This window comes from Porites lutea, chromosome 4, assembly GCF_958299795.1.
Source record: "Porites lutea chromosome 4, jaPorLute2.1, whole genome shotgun sequence".
Classification (NCBI taxonomy): Eukaryota; Metazoa; Cnidaria; class Anthozoa; order Scleractinia; family Poritidae; genus Porites; species Porites lutea.
The window spans coordinates 24997620-25017763 of NC_133204.1; the positions used below are offsets into that span (position 1 = coordinate 24997620).

At 39.0% G+C, this 20144-nt stretch overlaps 1 protein-coding gene across 1 annotated transcript in view; it reads left to right on the forward strand.

Moving 5' to 3' along the window:
• The first annotated feature begins 5055 nt into the window (after positions 1 to 5055).
• LOC140933057 (WD repeat-containing protein 1-like) overlaps positions 5056 to 20144 on the forward strand; it is a 32753-nt gene continuing 17664 nt past the window's right edge. Inside the window, exons 1-10 of the mRNA XM_073382574.1 lie at positions 5056 to 5183; positions 5265 to 5386; positions 11617 to 11707; positions 12262 to 12409; positions 13239 to 13419; positions 16914 to 16991; positions 17480 to 17560; positions 17830 to 17921; positions 19255 to 19396; positions 19699 to 19780. Coding sequence (XP_073238675.1) covers positions 5168 to 5183; positions 5265 to 5386; positions 11617 to 11707; positions 12262 to 12409; positions 13239 to 13419; positions 16914 to 16991; positions 17480 to 17560; positions 17830 to 17921; positions 19255 to 19396; positions 19699 to 19780 — 1033 coding nt within the window. The 5' untranslated portion in view covers positions 5056 to 5167. The remainder of the gene's footprint in view (positions 5184 to 5264; positions 5387 to 11616; positions 11708 to 12261; positions 12410 to 13238; positions 13420 to 16913; positions 16992 to 17479; positions 17561 to 17829; positions 17922 to 19254; positions 19397 to 19698; positions 19781 to 20144) is intronic.

Consider the following 20144-nt stretch of genomic DNA (forward strand, 5'->3'; position numbering starts at 1 on the left):
GAGCCCGGCTCCTGACCCATCCTCGGAGACCCAGGGGCAGATAGTGGGGACGAGGGAAAGTCTAAACGGGCGGAAAAATGTGGCGCGAAGAAAAGTAAAGAACGGCGAGAAGAGCCTCTGGGGACAATGTCTTACCAGACCAGTTCCAAACGGTCGCCGCTGTTCTGGCTTCTGGTTGTTGCCAGAAAACTTGTGTTTTTCTGGCACCAATCAGAAGCCAGAACGGCGAACTGGACTGGTAAGACATTGTCCCCAGGGGCTCTTCTCGCCGTTCTTTACTTTTCTTCCATCCTCGGAGACCCAGGGGCAGTCAGTCGGGCCGGGAGAAAAGGCGCGACGAAAGTTTTCAAACACAGGCGGAAGAGCCCCTGGGTACCGACTCTCACCGGACCATTTCCAAACGGTCAAGTGAATGCTGGCTCCTGATTGGGCACAAAAAATGCTTTGTATTATTGTGCCCAATCGGCGAACATGTTTCTCGTGAGTTCTTTTCGTGAGTTCGTACACGATGGGTATTATGTCGCCACAGTTGCCCGGTTCGTTCACCAAGCTTGTGCGTACAAGGGAAACTTCCATTTTCTACTTTCCTAACCAGAAACGAAGGACCTACCGATGAGTCGAAAAACGTTTCGGATGCTATCAGCAGGAACAATTCATTTTGCACTGAGAAAATTCTGTTTCTGACGGATCACAATGTATCGTAAATAATCAGATAATAGGAAGTTTAAGATGCGGCGGCGACGAGATAATAAAAAAGTAATAGCTTGACAAGGCAAAACAACAACTTTGCACGTGCATCACGCATTTTGCAGATTTCTTTGCCGTCACTGCACGACTACCACGTGAAGATGCCTAATTTCAGGTTTTGTGAAGGAGGTAAACAAACAATGACAAAATTTTCTTTCTCTTTATGAACTTGGATATGGTTGATAGAAAATCAGCTCCAGAAGAGTTCGCTTGCATTTGACAAAGTAAGCGAGTTGGGAGAATCACGATAGAGACTTGAAAAATGTGAATTCACTTTTCATGCGACGTTTTCGTGGCTGTCAGCTGTCGTGGAATCTTAGGGGCTCTTCATATGAGCCCGGTTGACCGGGCTGGCTCGGTTACCGGGATGAATTTTGCCTTGGGTTCATATGGGAAATTTCAGCCCAGTTTCCGAGATGAGAAAAGGTCAAAGATCCTGAGAACGAGTTCTGGCGCCAAATTTGGGAAACAAAGCAAACATGGCGAAACACAAGAATTTTAACTTTCGGGCCTATCTTACCATCGGTAACTCTTAAAGCTGTATCACTGCAGTTAAATGGGATGCTTATGATGGGGAAAATACAGCAGGCAATGCAAGACGATGCCATCCGGGCCGCCAGAATTCATCCCACCGTTCATCCCGGTAACCGGGATGACGTGTTCATATGGCAAAATTTCCAGCCCGCTTACCGAGATCTCGGTTGGAAAAACCGAGATCTCGGGAACCGAGCCAGCCCGCCCTCTCATATGAACACATCGAAAATTTTACAAAGGATTTAGGGGTGAGGCGAGATCTCGGAAACCGGGCCAGCCCGGTCAACCGGGCTCATATGAAGAGGCCCTTAAACTCCTTAAGATTTACGAAGGCATGATCGATGCAAGTATGAATACCTGTTGTAAGCTCAAGCTTGTATTTTTGGAAAAGCGTCTATAGTTTTCGGGTAGACAGTGGTAGTCTTTACACTACAGCCTAAATAAGCTAAGAAATATTTCAAGACAAGTAAGTTTTAATTACTTCAAGTAAAATAAAGCTTCACACACAACCGATTCTTTTTTACTTCAGGTTATTTTCCCACGCAACAAAATTAAGATTGATTGACATGTCTCGCCTTTCTCAAAGCTCAAGAAACCGCAAAACCGCAAGTCAGCTAAGTAGGTCATAAGGATGGTTTTCAAGTCGCTTGAAACTTTCTTGAACCGTTTCAACTTTCCGACTTTAATAAGATGCAAAGCAAAGTTACTTGAGATTTTACTTAGGCCTTCACCCACGAATTTGTGGTTAAGTAAAACTTAGCGGCTCTTAAGTCTTACTTAACAGCCTAGTGTAAAGACAGCCAACCAGTATTTTGAAATAAAGTGTTTGTATCAAACTGAAAGTTTCCTGACTGCGTGCATTTGTTTGGTGCATGAGCCAGACAAGCCGTGATCGAGTCAATAGCTATCGTGTCGTGTACGAACTCACGAAAAGAACGCAGGAGATGCTGTTCCCCGATTGGGCACAATAATACAAAGCATTTTTTGTGCCCAATCAGGAGCCAGCATTCACTTGACCGTTTGGAAATGGTCCGGTGAGAGTCGGTACCCAGGGGCTCTTCCGCCTGTGCTTGAAAACTGACTGACTGCCCCTGGGTCTCCGAGGATGCTTTTCTTCGTTCCATATATATATATTTTTTTCAGCCCGTTTAGACTGGGCGTCGATAAAACCCGGAACATAGAACATTCCGGAACATCCCGGAACATTCCGGAACATTCCGGAACATTCCGGAACATGAAAAAATAAAAATAATTTTCATGAAAAAAAAATATAATAAAATGAAAATAATAAAATAATTTTTATAAAAATTAATAGTAACGTAAAATAACAATAAAAAAAACGAAAAATAATGAAATAATCAAGAAAAAGAAACTGGTATCCTCTCTGAGTATGAGAACACAATATTTTGTCGCAACAAATTAAAATTTGTAGGGCGAGTGAGCGTGGGTTCATGCAAATGACAGTAATGAGTGAAGGCTTGCTTCTAAATTCAAAATATATTAAAATGGGTGGCGAGGAGGGGGGTTTTCAAGCTTTCCTCACACAGCCACCTCTTGTAATTGTTTGCCATAAGTTAATGATTTGGCGGTTAACATTTACGGTTCTGCAATGGTATGAAATGTCGGTGCAGTATTTCATGTCAAGCCAAGTCGGTAAGTAGCTCATTTCAAGCCGACATATAGTCTCCTTATAAATATTAACCGACATTTGCGTACTTGGGGTGCTTTGCTTCACTTGAGGTTGATATGAATTACTTACAGACTAGGCGGCTCTGTGAACTTAAGAAGAGTATAGGGGCTCCTCTCTTTGGATTTTAGTGGACAATACTCACATTCGTAGTAGTTTCTATACTGTTTATAGTCAGCATGATATTTCAGACGTCTCCTCGAGTCGCAAGAGGAGTTTGCGGGGGGACGGCTAAAATTCAGGCTAACTGATAACAGTTAGAAACTATCGCTGCGCTACCACTGCCTCTGCAACGTGAATCTTTGATTAATACTTGATTAACTGTTCATTAAAAATTCATATCCCCGTCAGAAAATCCGCCTTTCCCGTCTTTTATTGAGAAGATGTTTTGGCAAACAATGTATTCAGATGAATGTTTCGTTATCCTTTACTCTCTTTGCGAAGGTAGCAAAACTTTTCTTTTCAAGGAAAACTAATTTACATCTTATGGAATTGATCAGCATTGGAATCATGAGGAGAAATGACTAAGTAATGGTTGCACTCCTACTTACTTTTAATATTGGCCACATTAAATGAAAATTAAAAACTGGTCATTGGGGGAAGAAGCCTTTTTCGGTAGTAACGTTTTCAAAAATCCAGTAAAATGTATACCTTTTTCTTAGACTGTTTATGCTTGCTGGAACACAATGATTCAATGAAAATTGGCATATCATTAAAATGGACGTAGTAACGTAATGTTTGTTCATTTCTTTTCCCCTTGCGACGCGTTTCCTCGCGCAATGTGACTTTCTTGCGCGATCTTAGTATGTTCTAAAAAAAAAGGCAGTCGGCTCAGTGCACAAAGTACTGTATTTGAATTTAATCTTAAATGTCATGCTATACGGATCAAATTTCGTGACCATTCTTTACTTTTCAAAACTGGCCCTTATATATGGAGAAGTCTAGAGAAGTTATTTTGGCAGTTGGGGACGCCCCAGTGACCTTTGCCATACCGCGGGTCCCGGTGGGGAGACTGCCATACATGGACTATACAGGGCCCGCGGAGCGGATTTTCAAGTGGGGCCAACTAGGGGGGTCCGGGGGCATGCCCCCTCGGGAAAATTTGAAATTGAAATCTTCTGAAATGGCTAGAAATGGATCTAAAACTGCCAAAAGTGAAGTTAATTTTTAATTCTTATAAAACAGCGAGTAACAAACTGGCCTTCACGTTTGATCAAATTTAAATGAATAGACTAACTTCTAAGCTAAACCCAACAGACGCAACGGATGAGTGTCAGCCGGACATTTTTAAGTCGGATTCTTTGACGGTGACAAAGTTGCTTTTTCGATTTTCATTGAGAGTTGAAAACTCATTGGCAACATCTATAAGACAAAGTTTGTCTGTTCTCTGCTTGTGGGTATTAAGTATTGTCAAGCCACGTTTTCAGTCTCCGAGCAGAAGAAAAGGATCTCTCGCCTGCTGCACTGGTTGCTGGATTTACAAGAAGAAGTTTACATAGAGTTATGATTTCAGTTATCATACACTTTTCGGCTTCAGAAAGCTGCTTGATCTTGGCTAAAATGTCATCAAAACAGGTAAATTCTCCGTCCTTCACCACTACCTTAAATATTTCCAGTTGAACATTCAATGTTCTAACATCAACAGCCAAAAAAGTGGGGGGGCTGCCCCACCCCCTGCGCGGTCCCTGCTATATAGGTATGTGCCGCTGTGAAGGGTATGGTTTTCAAGCAGTTTACTCTGGGATAGGGTATATAAATCAGAGAGTTTGGGTTTAGAATAGGGTATTTTCCAGGAAACTGATCAATTGGTTGAAGATTTTAGCCTAGACTAGCGAAACCAGGAATTGCCACGCATTAAAATGTGAAAAAATAGATCGGCAAGTTTAAATTCTGACGCAACTCAGCCAAAAGCTACTCTAGGATAGGGGGTTTTGCCTAAGGGTTCCAGGGCCCAGCGGCACATCCTCACCCAAAAATTCCCAGTGTACCGTGTACCCCACCCCCCCCCCCCCCACCCCCGTCGGGTATACGGACAGTACACTTTTATTCTCGTATATGAAGTACCTACTACTTCAGCGTACATGAAGTACAAGGAAAGTTCCTATCCACCCACCCTGTTGTGAAGAGGTGGGTCGACGGACGGGCTCGTAATATTATTCATAGAGGGAAAGGTTAATAGTAACAAGGACAACATCAATAATGTCTTTTAAAAAAGGTTTGTTTCTTTTATAAGGGTAAGGATGCCAAATCGCATCTAAGTTTAAAGTTATTTTCCAACAATTTCTAATTTCCCCAGGACAAGTATTTGCTTCCTTACCGAAAACTGTGAGAGGTGCTCCAACTCTGCTGAAAGGCGATCCTAAAGGGAAGAATTTTTTATACACGAACGGCAAGAGCGTGTTTATTCGTGACATTGAGGTAAGCTGAGTGTATTTCCCATGTATTTCTGATCTCATTGAGAGTACAGTGTCCCTGCTTTTGCCTCGAGCTAAAACAGAGTATGCAAGCCATGAAATTTGGCTTGCATCGAACAGCGTAACGGGCAGAATTCTTTAGTCGAAAATTTCGGTTAAATAATGGAAAGTATTTAAAGCTTTTTTGCGTTAAACCCGAAGAATTATATGCTCTCTCATGCAACCCTTGTGCACGATTGTTTGATGATACCTAGAACTTTTGCCTTATTAGGAAACATATTCAGTAACCATTACATTTTTTTTCCATGATGCAATGCTGCAGTATTGATTAGGTTTCCTTTCCGTTTCTTAACAAATACGTTAGCTTGTTTCAGACTCGCAGTTATTTGGGAAGAGCAAAAGAAAAGCTAGTGTAGGAAAACAAAGAGAGAGAAAGAGGGATGGAGGAAGAAAGGATGGGAGAGCCTGTGATTAATTTTTTTCTTCAGGGTCTCTTCAGTGTCCACTGTTCCACCAACAGTATTTTGTCAGACAATGTCTGAGGTGGGATCTGTTTGGACCTCTCACATACACTGAAATGGCTTAGTTTGGTACAATCTAGTGAAGATAGAAAGCCATTCACTATTGCCTCTTCAGTGTCCACTGTTCCACCAACAGTATTTTGTCAGACAATGTCTGAGGTGGGATCTGTTTGGACCTCTCACATACACTGAAATGGCCTAGTTTGGTACAATCTAGTGAAGATAGAAAGCCATTCACTATTGTGACATGACTAAATACACATAATCTCATGATTGAACTCGGTGATTGTTCATGAAGACTGACATCCAGTTGAACACTTCAGGTGTTTCAAGGGGAAAGAACAAAAAGAGAAGGGAAAAGGAGTAGAGTGAAGGGAAAGAAACGCTTGACACAGACTCTTTCATTGAAGCCTTCCACACTGGCACAGCATTATTCAACATAAGCCAATCAACATCATTTTATGGTCATGCTATTATCAAGATGATAAACTGTTTTATTATATAATCACCAATGAAATACCAGGTGAGCTTTCACACAAAAACTTGATATCTTCACACGTGAAAATAACATGTTATCTTCACACGTGAAATATGACCGTTGCTATGGCTACATTGTAAATTGCGCCTTTCACAGCAAAAAAACTATTAAAGTGAAATGGTTTGGTATTTCATTCGTGTTTATATAATAAATAGCACATTACATGGCCGCTTGGAGATACGAAATTTCTCTCCTCCTCGTGCTGAAAACACAAGAAGAGAACACTCGAAAAGAAATTTATCTCTGCACGGCCATGTAATATCCTCTATATATGCCATCCTTAAACCAAAGGAGCTTTTGAAAAGATCAAGCCGATACTTTTCAAAGAGCAGGTTAAATTTGAACATTTATCAAATGCAGAGTGTAAATAGAATACAGTCAGCTCTGAGATCACAAAACTCGTGCTTAAAAACAGTGCAATAAAGAATGATAAAGTGAGGCACTTTTAGCTGCAATTTAGCTGCTTTCACCAGAGGCAACCTAAACTCATGTTACAAGAAAAGGGTGTCAAGTAATTTACATGTCATGGGTGATGTGCGACCTTTGTACTGGACGTACTGGTGTTGCATAACAGTAGCCTGCATGCATGGCAGACGTAATTTAACCTCAATAAGAATTGTCTGTGAAGCAGCGCCGATATTCTTGTTCCGGGCCCCGAATGGACATAATGAATTACCAGAAGGGCATTTGAATTTCCTTTCATCTTCATTGGCAGATTGACAGTGGCAATTTTAACAGGCCAATCATGGTGCATACTTAAATCCTGGTACACAAGTGGGGGCCAAGAACAAGGATTTCAGTGCTGTTTCGCAGATGGACTCTGAACCAGGGTTTAGTTTCGTCTGCAGCGGAGGCTAGCGTAACAGGCGACCATTGAGAATAACAGACTTTATGCACCTATCAATGTAAACCCCGTGGGGGGGGGGGGGGGAGTGTGGGCAAGGGGTGGGAATTTGACAAATTTTAAAATTTTTTGATCAAATTCCCCAGGGTGGGAAACGAAATGTCAATCAAAAGTGTCAAAAAGCCCTCACCCCAGGGGAAAAAATCTAAACAAACAATACTATAATACTATATAAAACGAATAAAAGAACATTTCAAAAGTACGTTCTTACTACTTTTATTTAAGTTTAACGTAAGCTCCGTTAAGTTACTCGCTGTAACTAAGTATTTTCTCTCTCCACTAGCATCTCTTATTTTGAACAACAAAATCACTCCAGGAAGATTGACCGTGCTATTATAATATTAATGAAAGGTAAAATGCGTTATAACATCTGCTCAACATGTCGGAACAGGTCGGATCAGTGACAACAACAACAACAACAACACTTTATTCACATTTCCATTACAGGGTTTGTCAAACTTATTGCATAATTAGTAACTTAACACGTAGAATATTCAATTACAATTTAAACTAAATATTATTACATAGAAGGAAATGCCTAGCGGCTAGATAACCGTAAGGTTTTCGAGCTAGCAACTAGTTCTTTGAAAGTAGTGTCGAATGTACAGGACATCACAATAACCCATTTCCTTCCCAATAGAACAAACAAGGTCAGAACAAGATACTTCTTCGGTTGGTAAAACGCCTGTCAGCTCCAAGCAGTCGCGGCGCAAGTATTGAGAAAGGTCTTCAATTTCGCGCCCTATTTTCTTGCACTGCTTCATATCTTCCTTTAGGTTCTTAACATCAGTGGAAAGGCTTGCTGTTCTATCATTTGAGCGCTGTACTTGCTTCAAGAGCTCATCATACTTTGCGGAGAAGTGTTTGACCAACTTTTCCAATTCAAAGAATGACTTTTCAATCGAGGTTAATTTAGCTTTTAGAGGTCCAATTTCGGCCTCCAAGAGTGACTTAATTTCATCTTTAGTTGCCATCAAAGCAATACAATTGCAGATGCCTGCACTTAACAATGGTAGCCGAAAATTTGGCCAACGTTAAAAAACACGTGCGGCCGCCATTGCGCCATATGCAACCGTAACCGTGACCCGTAAAAAATCCTCTGACTTTCGAGGTGGAATTTGATTTCAATCGAGTTTTACAATCAGATGGGAACTTGAAGATAAAAACTTTCTCAAAATAGACATTATCTGTTTAGATGACAGTTTAAAGTATCGGATTGTGGCGATTAAAAGAAATGAAAACTTCATACCTTTCTCCAACAGCGTGACTTTCAGAAAGCCGCGAGGGACGGACTTGGTAACTGTTTCTGAATTGATACCAGGCTTCTGTCGGTCAAAGTCAAATGTCCCGACCCCAGCACAATCAAAAGCCCGACAGGGGGATAGTCTCAGGCATCAAATCCCCGCCCCTTGCCCACACTCCCCCCTCACGGGATTTACATTGATAGGTGCATTATATGAGAAATAAAATATTGAGATCTGCAAGGGGAGAAAACTTTAAATGTAAACTTTTGTTCAAGGAAATGAATGAAGAAGACTTACCTTTGATGTATTCTACTGTGTTTGGTGTTTGGTGTTTGGTTTGTTGTTTCAATAGATTTTTAGGCTCAATTACATAACCACTGTAACTCCCTTCATAAGACAAATTTATTTGCCGAAATTCCAATCCACTGCAATTTTTTTTCAGCTCCAGCCTAGCTAGAAGGATACCTACCCTTCCTCTCTGCAAGATCGGCTCAAAAAAAGCTTCATCATTTGCCCTTCAAACTGAACCATTTGTGCTGGACTTTGAGGCCTGTCTTGGTTTCATCCAGTGCCTGTGAATGCCTTTACACCTGCCATCTAATTTGCGTTTTATATTGGAAACGTCACCAGAGTGACAATTGATACTTTTACGAAGGGTGCAAGGGGGTGGTGGTGGGTAAAGCAGCTGTTATGGTAACAGGTCATTCTTGCCCTTGCACTCATTGTATAAGTGTCAATTGTCACCCTGGAAAAGTTTCCAATTTCAAATACAAATTACATGAAACTGGTGTGTCCAGCACAAAGGTCATGGGTCACCTATGGCATATTACTTTACACCCTTTCCTCATAACATGAGTTTGGGCTCCCTGTGCTTTCACTTAATGTATAGATTTAGGCAGGGGGTAAAAGCAAAGCTCTCGATAAGATTCATAGTTTGCTCAAATAAAAGGTCAAATTGCAAAATGTTAATCAGCGAATGCAACGAGAACGGTGAAAAAAACAACAATATGTCTAACTAGCAAAAAGGCAACTTTCCAGGTGCAGCACACTTTTTTTGTACATTTCTTTGCCGTTGTTTTGCATGAATACAACGAGAAACTTCCAGAAACTTCCTGGCTTGACGTTTTATGGAGACAACAGGATACAAAAACATTTTCCACTTTCCATTTTTGACTCTTTAGCTGTGTCTGCTTCACAAGATGCAGGTGGCCATACGCTTTCCTGCCAAAATAACCTGGCATTTGGCACCGGTTTATGTGAAGTGGGTGTACGGACCGTTGGCATTCGTACACTACGTCACAACCAAATTTTCTTGGATGAATAGTTTACCAAATTTTCTTACCCATGGTGCTCCGCTGGCATGCTAGTGCACGCAAGAGCTTCGCTAAAAATAATTACTGATAATATAATTTTGAATTCAGAAATGAGGACCTGATACTAAAGATGAGTTCGATCATTATATTACTCGGTATGTTCACTTGCTGAAGCCAGCCAGAGGAACTCCAAAGACTATATTGATCTTCCTCTTCTTGTTACAAAACATGAATCTTTCAAGACACAATACTATTTTGTCTTTTAACAGAACATGTATTGTGTTTTTCATTGAACTCTTGGCCATCTATAGAATTACCACATATATATTCTAAACACTCCTCTTTGGTTTTCTCAAATTTAAGATGGTCATTAGTTAATTCCAGTGGCACAATGTCAGATGTGTGCTATCCAACCACTGCCACATCCAGATCTTGGATGTGTCACCTGGTTCACTGTAGGGTCTGTGTCAGGCTTCCCTTTCTCTCTTACTTAGTAGGAAAGAGCAGATTTGAAATTAAAGAGGGAACTGCTAGAAAAGGCCTGATACTCATTCTAGTGTTTTAGTTTTGTGGGACCTGTAGAGTAAATAAGAGTTATTAGACAAGTATGTATTATACTTCAAGGTCAGGAACGACTGTTCGTAGTATAATCATACCATCGTGTTCCTTGGATCACTCAGGTGTCTTAATTGTAAAGGAAAAGAAATAAAGGATAGCATTTGAAAGAATATTAATGCAGGATAATTCACAGTGATGCAAATTATTTCACTCTAGTTCATTCACTTGCATGTTGGCTTGTCTTGGCTTAGCTTTACTTATTAGAAAAATAATGATCAACTCAACTGAACTGATATTCTTTAAAATTTTAATTCTGCATTAGTTGTGCCTTGTTGTGGGGTTCTCTGAAGTAACAGATAATGATAATGATAATATTATACTGAGGAAGATATTTATTCAGTCAGTGACACTAGAGGCTTGGAAGAAAAAATCTGATTACCTTATTATAGGAAATTAACGCTCCATGAAATTAACGCGAATTGTTAAAATTCGCGTTAATTTAAGTCGCGTTAATTTTGTTGAGCGTTAATTTCCGCGACTTTAATTAAGTGCAGCATTAATTTCCACGCTCTTAATTTCCAGTATCTTAACCCCAATTTTGGAACCTGTCCAGACATTCTTGACACCTAAAAAACATTTACTACAAGCTTTCTTTCTTTCCATTTACCCTTTATTTTTCATCTTTCACAAAAGCTAGGGCGAAGGTTTACAATATTTCGAGTTCATCTTCATCGTTGTCGCTATCAGAAGTGATGCCAATATCTTCTCCTTTGATTTCGCGTAATTAATCGCGTTAATTTCCTTTATTATGAAATTCTACCTCCTCTTCGCGTTAATTTTCTTTATTCAAAAGTCGTTTTCCATTAAATTCGTGTTAATTTAAGTCGCGTTAATTTCCTTTATTATGAAATTCTACCTCCTCTTCGCGTTAATTTTCTTTATTCAAAAGTCGTTTTCCATTAAATTCGCGTTAATTTAAGTCGCATTAATTTCCAATACCTTAATTTCATGGAGCGTTAATTTCCTATAATAAGGTACTTAATTCCAATAGGAGTCAACCCTATGACCTTGTGGTTAGTAGTCCAGATGCTCTACCTTTAAGCCATAGGAGACTTGTGGGAGTGAACGCCACTGAACTGTTACTAATTCTCTACAGAATCCAGAAATTTGTGATGTCTACACTCAGCATGCAAAGGACACTACTGTGGCTGTGTATGCACCCAGTGGATTTTACATCGCTTCAGGAGGTAAGATCAATTGTTCTGTAAACCAACAGCCTTACATAATATTAACTTTAAAAATTATCAGTTTGACATGGCTAACTTGGACCTTGAAACTTGTATGAATAATCAAGAGCTTTTTAAGAACAACAAAAAAAAAATCTCATTAATAACAATGTCAGAATGAGTAGTTCCTCAATTTTTGCAGGTAGTCTCAGAATACCTACTCCTCTTCCTTCTAACACTATTGACCTCCACCTTTGCTGGTGACAGGTGACATTGTAATGCACTTTGCACCATGTTACATGTAGGTTTAACAAAGATGATTTTGGTTCCAGGTTGTTTTGGTCTTCCAGTCGAAGTCTGTTTGACCTCGTCCAAAATCTTCTTGCAAACGTGTGCTCCTGAGTGTTCAAGCCAATGAGTTACTTGACTGGTCTTATAAGCAAGAAAACTTTTCTTAAAATTTGGCTTAATCCTGGAGAGAAAACTTAATGGCTTGAATAACTTCAAACTGGGTATGTCAGCAAGTTTTCCAAGGATGAATGGATTAATCTGTTGAAGTAACATTCATGTTTCAGATGTCTCTGGAAAACTCAGAATCTGGGACACAACACAGGAAGAGCATTTACTGAAATATGAATACCAGCCTCTAAGTGGTCCCATAAAAGATATTGCATGGTCACCAGACAGCAAAAGAATAGTGGTGACTGGAGATGGCAGAGAGAAGTAAGCTGTAATTATGTGGTACACTTGAACCTCTGCTAACGGCCTGTTCTCTACAGAGGCCACTTTTTTTTCGTCCCAGCTTACAAAAAATCCATACATTAACTCTTGTTTAAAACCTCTCCACAACAGCCTCCCGGCTCTTTACAATGGCCACTTTCTTCTGTCGCCAATGTGGCCATTGTAAAGAGGTTTAACTGTATTTCATTTCCTGAACAGGACAAATCAATTGACTGAACTCGCTGCCAGTGAGTGTAGCATGGGGTCTGAGCCCAAGTTTGGTCAGACATGCATAGTGCCTTGATAAATCCCTCAAAAACTTAACTGTATCTACCTTAATGAATGTTCAGGGCAAGTGTTATTATGTACAGACCTCTCAAGCTCTGGGCACTGGAAAGCTTTCAGCAATCAAGTTCCATGAAATGTTCATATAAATATATCTGCTACAATATTCGTATTTCTTGTGGCTTTTTATGTTTGACAAGCTACAACAATTCAGGCATGTTGAGAGGACATGAAGTTACTTTAATAATAAATGTTGTGATATTGTCACTTGACTTTTACCTTATATAATGTGTTGTTGTGTTATTAGTTGAGCAAAGGAATTCTTTTGTTCCCGAAGAACATCTTTAGACAGTTTTCCTTCCAGTAGGCCACAATTAAATTAATATTTTTGCATGCGAGTTGATACGTCTAAATAGAGAAAGAAGAAGTCACACATTGAAAAGTGACCTGTGAGAAGTTAGTGAATTTGCATCTGCTTCACATGAATTATGTGTTATCTCTGTTTCTTGAAGTGGACAGTATGATTGTTTTCTTTTCTTCTCAACAGGTTTGGCAATGTGTTTTTATGGGACAGTGGTTCTTCAGTTGGTAGTGTATCAGGCCATTCAAAAGCTATTAATGCAGTAGATTACAAACCAACCCGGCCATTTCGCATTTGTACAGCCAGTGAGGACTCTGATGTTGGTTTTTTCGAGGGACCTCCCTTTAAGTTTAGTGCTTCAAACAAGGTTAGTATCAAAATCTTTAATTAATTTTTACTCAAAGACTTCCTTGAACTTAAATTAGCACTGTAATTCAGTCCTAGTTAGCTGTTTGAGTTCAAGGTGTCTTGGAGTGCAAATAAAGGTTTTTTCTTTCTCTTTATCAGTGTACATGAAGCAAATGAACAGGAGCCTGCATAATATTTTATTTTGTACTTCATACAGAAACGTTTGACAGGAATACAGTTTTATTGTTGGTTGTCATTTGATGTTAAAGTAACTAATGACGCCATTCACTGTTGGAAAAAAAATCCCAACTACATGTATAATAATAGCAAGTTTGAATGCAGTTTGGAGAACTTGCCCAAAATTTAAGACACTGTCGACATTAGCAAAGTTGAAACAAATTCACTGATTTTCCTAATGTTTTGAGAGGAAGATTTAACCATTGTATCCTATGGACAACTATTACATTTGTTTGGGCCTAATCGTTTTTCCTCCTATTTCAAGGATTTTTATCCTAGGCCATTGCAAGAGTAGCAAATTTTCTTTCAAAAATTTTGTGATGCAGTAGCTGTCAGCGGTACCAATATGGCTGCCACTTGTTGTTGATTTTAGTTTGCGTATTTTTTGTAGTTGTTGCATCATTCATTGTTCTATGCCTGATGTGTGGTCAAATGTAGTTTATAAGGTTCCGTTTGTGCTGTTTGTGTACTTTTTTGTCAAAGTTGCAGACTGCTGGTTCTACATTAATCATCTCCGCTTCATTTCAATCTCATACCAATAAGCTTGGTACAGTACAGCCCAAAAATAATGCCATGTAAGAACTTCTCAGGGGTTTCATTAAAAATTGAAGTAGCCAGCAGGTTTGAATAGAGTAACCGATAGTATCAACAAGGGGCCGTTGCTCCCCTTTTTCTAGGGGAGGAGGGGCTCTGGGCACGTTCTAGCCCAGAAAATTTTGAAATTTCAAAGTCCTTAAATTCGATTTTCAACATTCTGGGAATAAATTTGAGGACAAAAGAGCATATTTTTCATTCAAGAAAATGAAGCTTTCAATTTATCAGTCACACAATCAATTCCTACAAGCAATAAACAATTGATGAAAACTAAATTACGTACTTTTGCTTTTAAACAAATTCTGGGTAAACCTATAAAGAAACTTGTGAAAAAATGACTGAAATACAGCATTCCCATGACTGTGATACATTTTTTTGTTTACAACGTTTACAAACTAGTTGCTTCTTCTTTCTAGAAAAAAGTAGGTGATCTCTATGAGCAAAGTAGCCAAGACGTTTCGTTGGCCATCGGTGCTTATTGAAACCCCTGCCTCTTTTTGCGACTGTACTGTAGGAGATCACAACCTAAACAACGTCAAGATGAGTCTCTCTGGCAAAAACTTGGTGATTTTGGAATAAGAAAACCATTTAGATCTAAACGTGGTGGTCGAAAATATCATAGTTTATAACTGCATTCCAGCGATTACCACCATAGGTGCCCCACTGTTTTTAAGTGACCAGGAATGCCAATCCAACGCTGCGAGGACTCGTGCTTTAATCCCTTTAATTCTTGTTTGTATTATTCGGTCTTTGGCTCCTAAGATTGACAAGTTGGAGTGTGTTGTTAAGCAGAATAATGTCAAGTAGTTTGTGTTACTGAAACCTGATTTTTGGTTGTCCAAGACAGATTATGAATCATAACTCAGAGAATTTAAAGGTTATTTACACAAAGTGCTCAATGGTTTTATGCCTTAATTAACTATCAATTTAAGACAAGTGAACTGAAATTTTTGACTTTCTTCGCTATAACAGTTGTGTGTGGCAGCCCATTGCCACTGGCAGCCCATACAGCGAGTCTGTCGATTCATTCAAATTGCTTGGTGTTCACATTACCACAGATCTATCATGGGCTGTTCACTCCAATTGTGTTATTAAGAAAGCCAGCAGAAGGCTCTACTCACTGAGAAATCTTAGGAAGAGTGGAATCCATCTGGATGATCTTATTATTGTCTACTGTTCGCATGTCAGATCTGTGCTTGAGTATGCAGCCACTGCATTTGCTAATCCCCCCAATTGTCTCACCAATGACATGGAGAAAATCCAGAAGTGCACCCTCTCCATTATCTGTTCCTTTACTTTGTACAAAGATGCACTAGCTAAGGTAGGGATCGAGAGCTTAAAGCAACGTTGTGAAGATGCTTGTGTCAATTTTGAGAGTTAGTCCTGACAACCCAATCTTCCCTTTAATTCATACCAGAATTGTTCACTCATCTATGGCTTACTGTATACACATTCAAATTGATCAATGACATTTACCACAGGGCCCAAAATTAGAAATATCCTCAGGTCGCCTTTTGGCAACCAACTGGAGAATTATAGTCACCAGATGCAAATTTTTAGTTGCCAGTTTTGTATAATGTAAATGACGAGGCTCATGGTACGGCCCAATCCAACAGATTTGATTGTTTGAAAATATCGCCAACAGAAGTTGGTATAAATTTGGAGGTAAACTGGCTTTGTTCATGCGATTTGGCACATTTTTTATGACAAAAGCAAAGCAAGATAAGGTAAAATGTTTGTTTTAACTTTACTCTTTTAATTTAAATCTAAATCATAGAGAAATAATTTGGTCGCCAAAGTGGTGACTAAACCAAAAATTTTAGTTGCCAGGGAGAAAATGTTAGTTGCGTTGGTGACCATATCAGTTGCAATGTCGAGCCCTTTACCACCCTACGATCTAATACTGATAGTTTCACGAATTTCGTAACTGTAAAGTATACTACAGTTTAGCGTTCTAATTATGTGATATTTATGTAATTGACCTGTATCTGCAATTCAGCTCTAAGCTGCAAAAGGTGTCAATAAACAAGTCTTTCAGTCTATTCTTCATTCTGTAAAAGTCAGTCACCACCAAACCTTCATTGATTACTATACTATAATTACCCAGATAACCTGAAACTATGGAGGCAGTGTGGCTGAGCAGTTAAGAGTGTTGAAATTACAATATGAAGGCCTCAAGTCTAATCCCCACCCGATCACCCGCACTGGATTTGTTCATGGTAGTCTCATGTGTACATAGCCAGCTAGTCTTCCTCTGGCAAGCTGGGATTCTTTTTTTTTTTTTTCTTAAGCTGGGATTCTTACCTTAGTTGATTTGGAAACTACCAAAACATCAGGGGTGGATCCAGGATTTTTTTTAGGAGGGGGTGCACTCGTCTCTTGCTCTACTTCAACACCAAAAAACCACATAGTTTTTTTTTTGCATAATACCAGTTCAGTATTAGAAAACTGCAGGTCATCTCAGAGGGGGGTGGACACCCCCTAGATCCGCCCCTGAACATAATTGATTAATAATCATTGTTCATTGTTGGGGTCATCATTTTTGTCCATTCTTGCTCTTTGAAAATGTGTCTTGAATTGAACTGAACTGTGTTGAACTGTCTTGAATTGTTTCAAGGTGTTTTTATCTTAACCAGTAATGGAAATTGAATGTATTCATTTTTTGTTTTTTGTTCTAAACAGAGTCATACCAACTTTGTTAACTGTGTGAAGTATTCTCCAGATGGTGAACACTTTGTTTCTGGGGGTGCAGATGGCCAGGTGATGGTTACTTATTGAATTATGTAGTTCATTGTAATAAGACTCAGTTGTAGCTACCAACTGCTTTAGCGGAGTACTTCTAAAAATCCTTGTTGCATTGTATGCCTGAGCACACAATACAGTCTCATGTTGTTTTTCTGTGGATACCCTGTTTTGACTGCTGTCAATTGGCCACAATATGGGTGTCCAATATAAAGTTAAACATAAGACTCCATAACTCTTTCCCCCTCCTTTCTTAAGGCATCCACAGTATGTAGCAGGTGTGACATTTCACATTTTTATCCCTGTTGTGTGAACAGGCCGATGTTTGGTCATGTGACAAAATTCTCGCAGAGATAAATAGATAAGCAAATTTTCTTACTTATGTAGCTTTATGTGGCCACGCCACTGAAGAGATGAAAATCTTTAATGTTTGGTCAGCTTCTTTAGCTCTTTAGCTCCATAGTTGCTGCTTTGTAATGAAAGACCCTTAACAATGTATTTTTCAGATTTTTCTCTATAATGGCAAAACTGGAGAGGAGACTTGCACCTTAGGAGGTGGAAAAGCTCACAAAGGAGGAGTATATGGCGTGAGTATTTGATTAAATATAATGTAAGTTGATAAGAAGATGGTGTATGATCATGCAGGTGAGTGGAGTCCTGAACAGGACTGTTGCTGACAATGACTAATGTTTCAACAACCCGTGCAGCAGCCATCTTTTAGTTCCAGTGAATTGGAATCTAACTTAAATAGAACTTATACAGAATCCAACTTGTAAAGAAAGGTACAAAAAAACTATGAAACTGACTTTTTTCATGTTTTGTTTCCACGACATTATGTTGTGTTTTTTTCTTTCAGTTGTCATGGAGTGCGGACAGCAAGTCTCTCCTCAGTGCTTCTGCTGACAAGACTGCAAAAATCTGGGACATCGCAGCCAACACTGTCTCTACGTGAGTTCTTTCCCCTGTAATCAAATAATAAGAATGAGTGTAGTGTCTTTTCTGTATCATTTACAAAATGGTAGTAGCCCCACCACATTGTTGCCTTTACAACTAGTTCTGATTTGGCCTTCTCCTTTTTAAAGAAATTTGAGTATTAGTCCATGAATTAATAGATGCAGTTATGCTGGCCATTTTACCCATTTGCAAGTAGCTGTTGTCCACATTGAAGCAACTTTTTGTGTGTGACCAATTTTCCCAAGGTGTCATTGCCTTGGGGATATTTCCATGGATACGTCAAAAAGAACAAAAGAATTACGCATAACAGTTCGCGAGGTAAGTTCTATGGGTTCTATGGATTAATAAGAACCCAAAGCAACTCAACCAATCAAGAGAAGGTCAAATGTGCAGTGGAACCTCGATATAACGAACCTCCATATAACGATGTGCTCGGTACAACGAACGATCTTCTTTACCCAAGTAATGGTAAAAATATATGTAAAAGTACCTTGAAACCTCTTTGTAGTGAACATGTATTGCCAGTCCCTTGGCCTTTCGTTACATCAGGGTTCCACTTTACCAAACAGTAGATATCACTTGTTGTTTACTTGCTGTGTTCGTCTTGGCATCAAATTCTACGCAAAACTGGAGTCAAAGTTAAAAAACTTCAAATGCATTGAGTGCTACTGTGAATGTTTTTGCATTAGATAAATTTAAAAGCAGCTTGAAACACCCGTAAGTTTTCTTTACATCGGTGTTCAAAAGTGCTTTCTTTGTGAAGCCGTTGAAACGATTTATGTAAACCGGTACTCTGACGTTTGAGCAAGAATTTGCCTTTCTTTTAAGCACAAATCACGTTTTAGAATAAAGGGCTGAATTGGTCTTGCTAAGCTTAATTGATGTAAAAGTTTGTTTTAAAAGTGTAAAAATGGTCCAAAATGTGTACGATTTGCAATGTATATAGGCCTTCAATGTTTACAATATTGTTACTCTGAAACTCGGTTCAAGTTTTTTCTTTACCTTGGGCAATTTAGGGCATTGCATTTAGGGCATTCTTGGGCATTGCAACATGGGCAATTCTGTATTGCAAGGTCTCTATAATGACAGAAAGAGCATGCTTTGAAAATACATGATTTTAAAATTGAAAGATGTATTGTCATTTACCAGCTTATTCATTGATTTGTTTTCCTGTCTGACAGCACACCTCATTACTGTTTACATTTGTCTTGTCCGATTTTCTGTTAAATCAATCACCATAATATTTAGAGCCTGTTAATGTGGACCAGGAAACATAATGACTATTGATGTTGAAGTTATTCATTTTGATCACTAATGCTTTTTTCAGTGAGTTCACATTTGGAAATGCACTTGAGGATCAACAGCTTGGATGTCTTTGGCAACAAGATTACCTTCTCACTGTCTCCCTTTCAGGACAAATTAACTATTTGGATATTAACAATCCATCTTGTCCCAAGAGGATTATTAAAGTAAGTCAATTAGCATACACTCAAAAAATAGCTGAACAAAAGCGTTACTTGCAAAGATTCTTATAAAAAAATAGTTTCTGTTCTTGTTTCCGTCAAGGGTGATATTTTTTTCTTTCTGTTGACCCTATAAATAATTAATCAATCAATTATGCTCACCACCTATTTTTGCATAGGTGAATAAAATAAGTCCTTATGACCAATTAATAATTATGTTGTGTGCTGTATATGAGAGGTAAATATTGAAGTCGCTGCAGCGTGTCCCTGTCCAGAATTTACTAACTCGTGATTTGTTCTCTCTCAAGGGTCATAACAAAAATATTTTGTCCCTTGCCTCATCAAAAGATGGCTCTACTCTATATACTGGAAGCTTTGATACGCGTATTTGTATCCTTAAAGTTTATTCAGTTTTAAGATTATTCCATTAACACATCTAGGTTGTGTATATTTTTCAGTACATTTTACATTCAATATTTGGGGGTTTTTGTGGATAAATACAGTCCAGGAAAACAGTTTTATTGTTGACACTTCCCTGTTAGGCAGCACATAGCTGGTTAGGTGTTTTTGGCTGTGGAAACTTGCATTGGCATCGCGGTAATAAGCAGAGACCAACAACAATTTTCAAAATTTCCAGTACTATCAAACCAATTTGTTTTTCCAGTTTTAAAATTTTTTTTCTCGTTTAAGTAATGATCCAGGTAAGAAGGGAAGCAATTTGTTTTGTTGTGGAGCAATACGCTTTCCTCACATA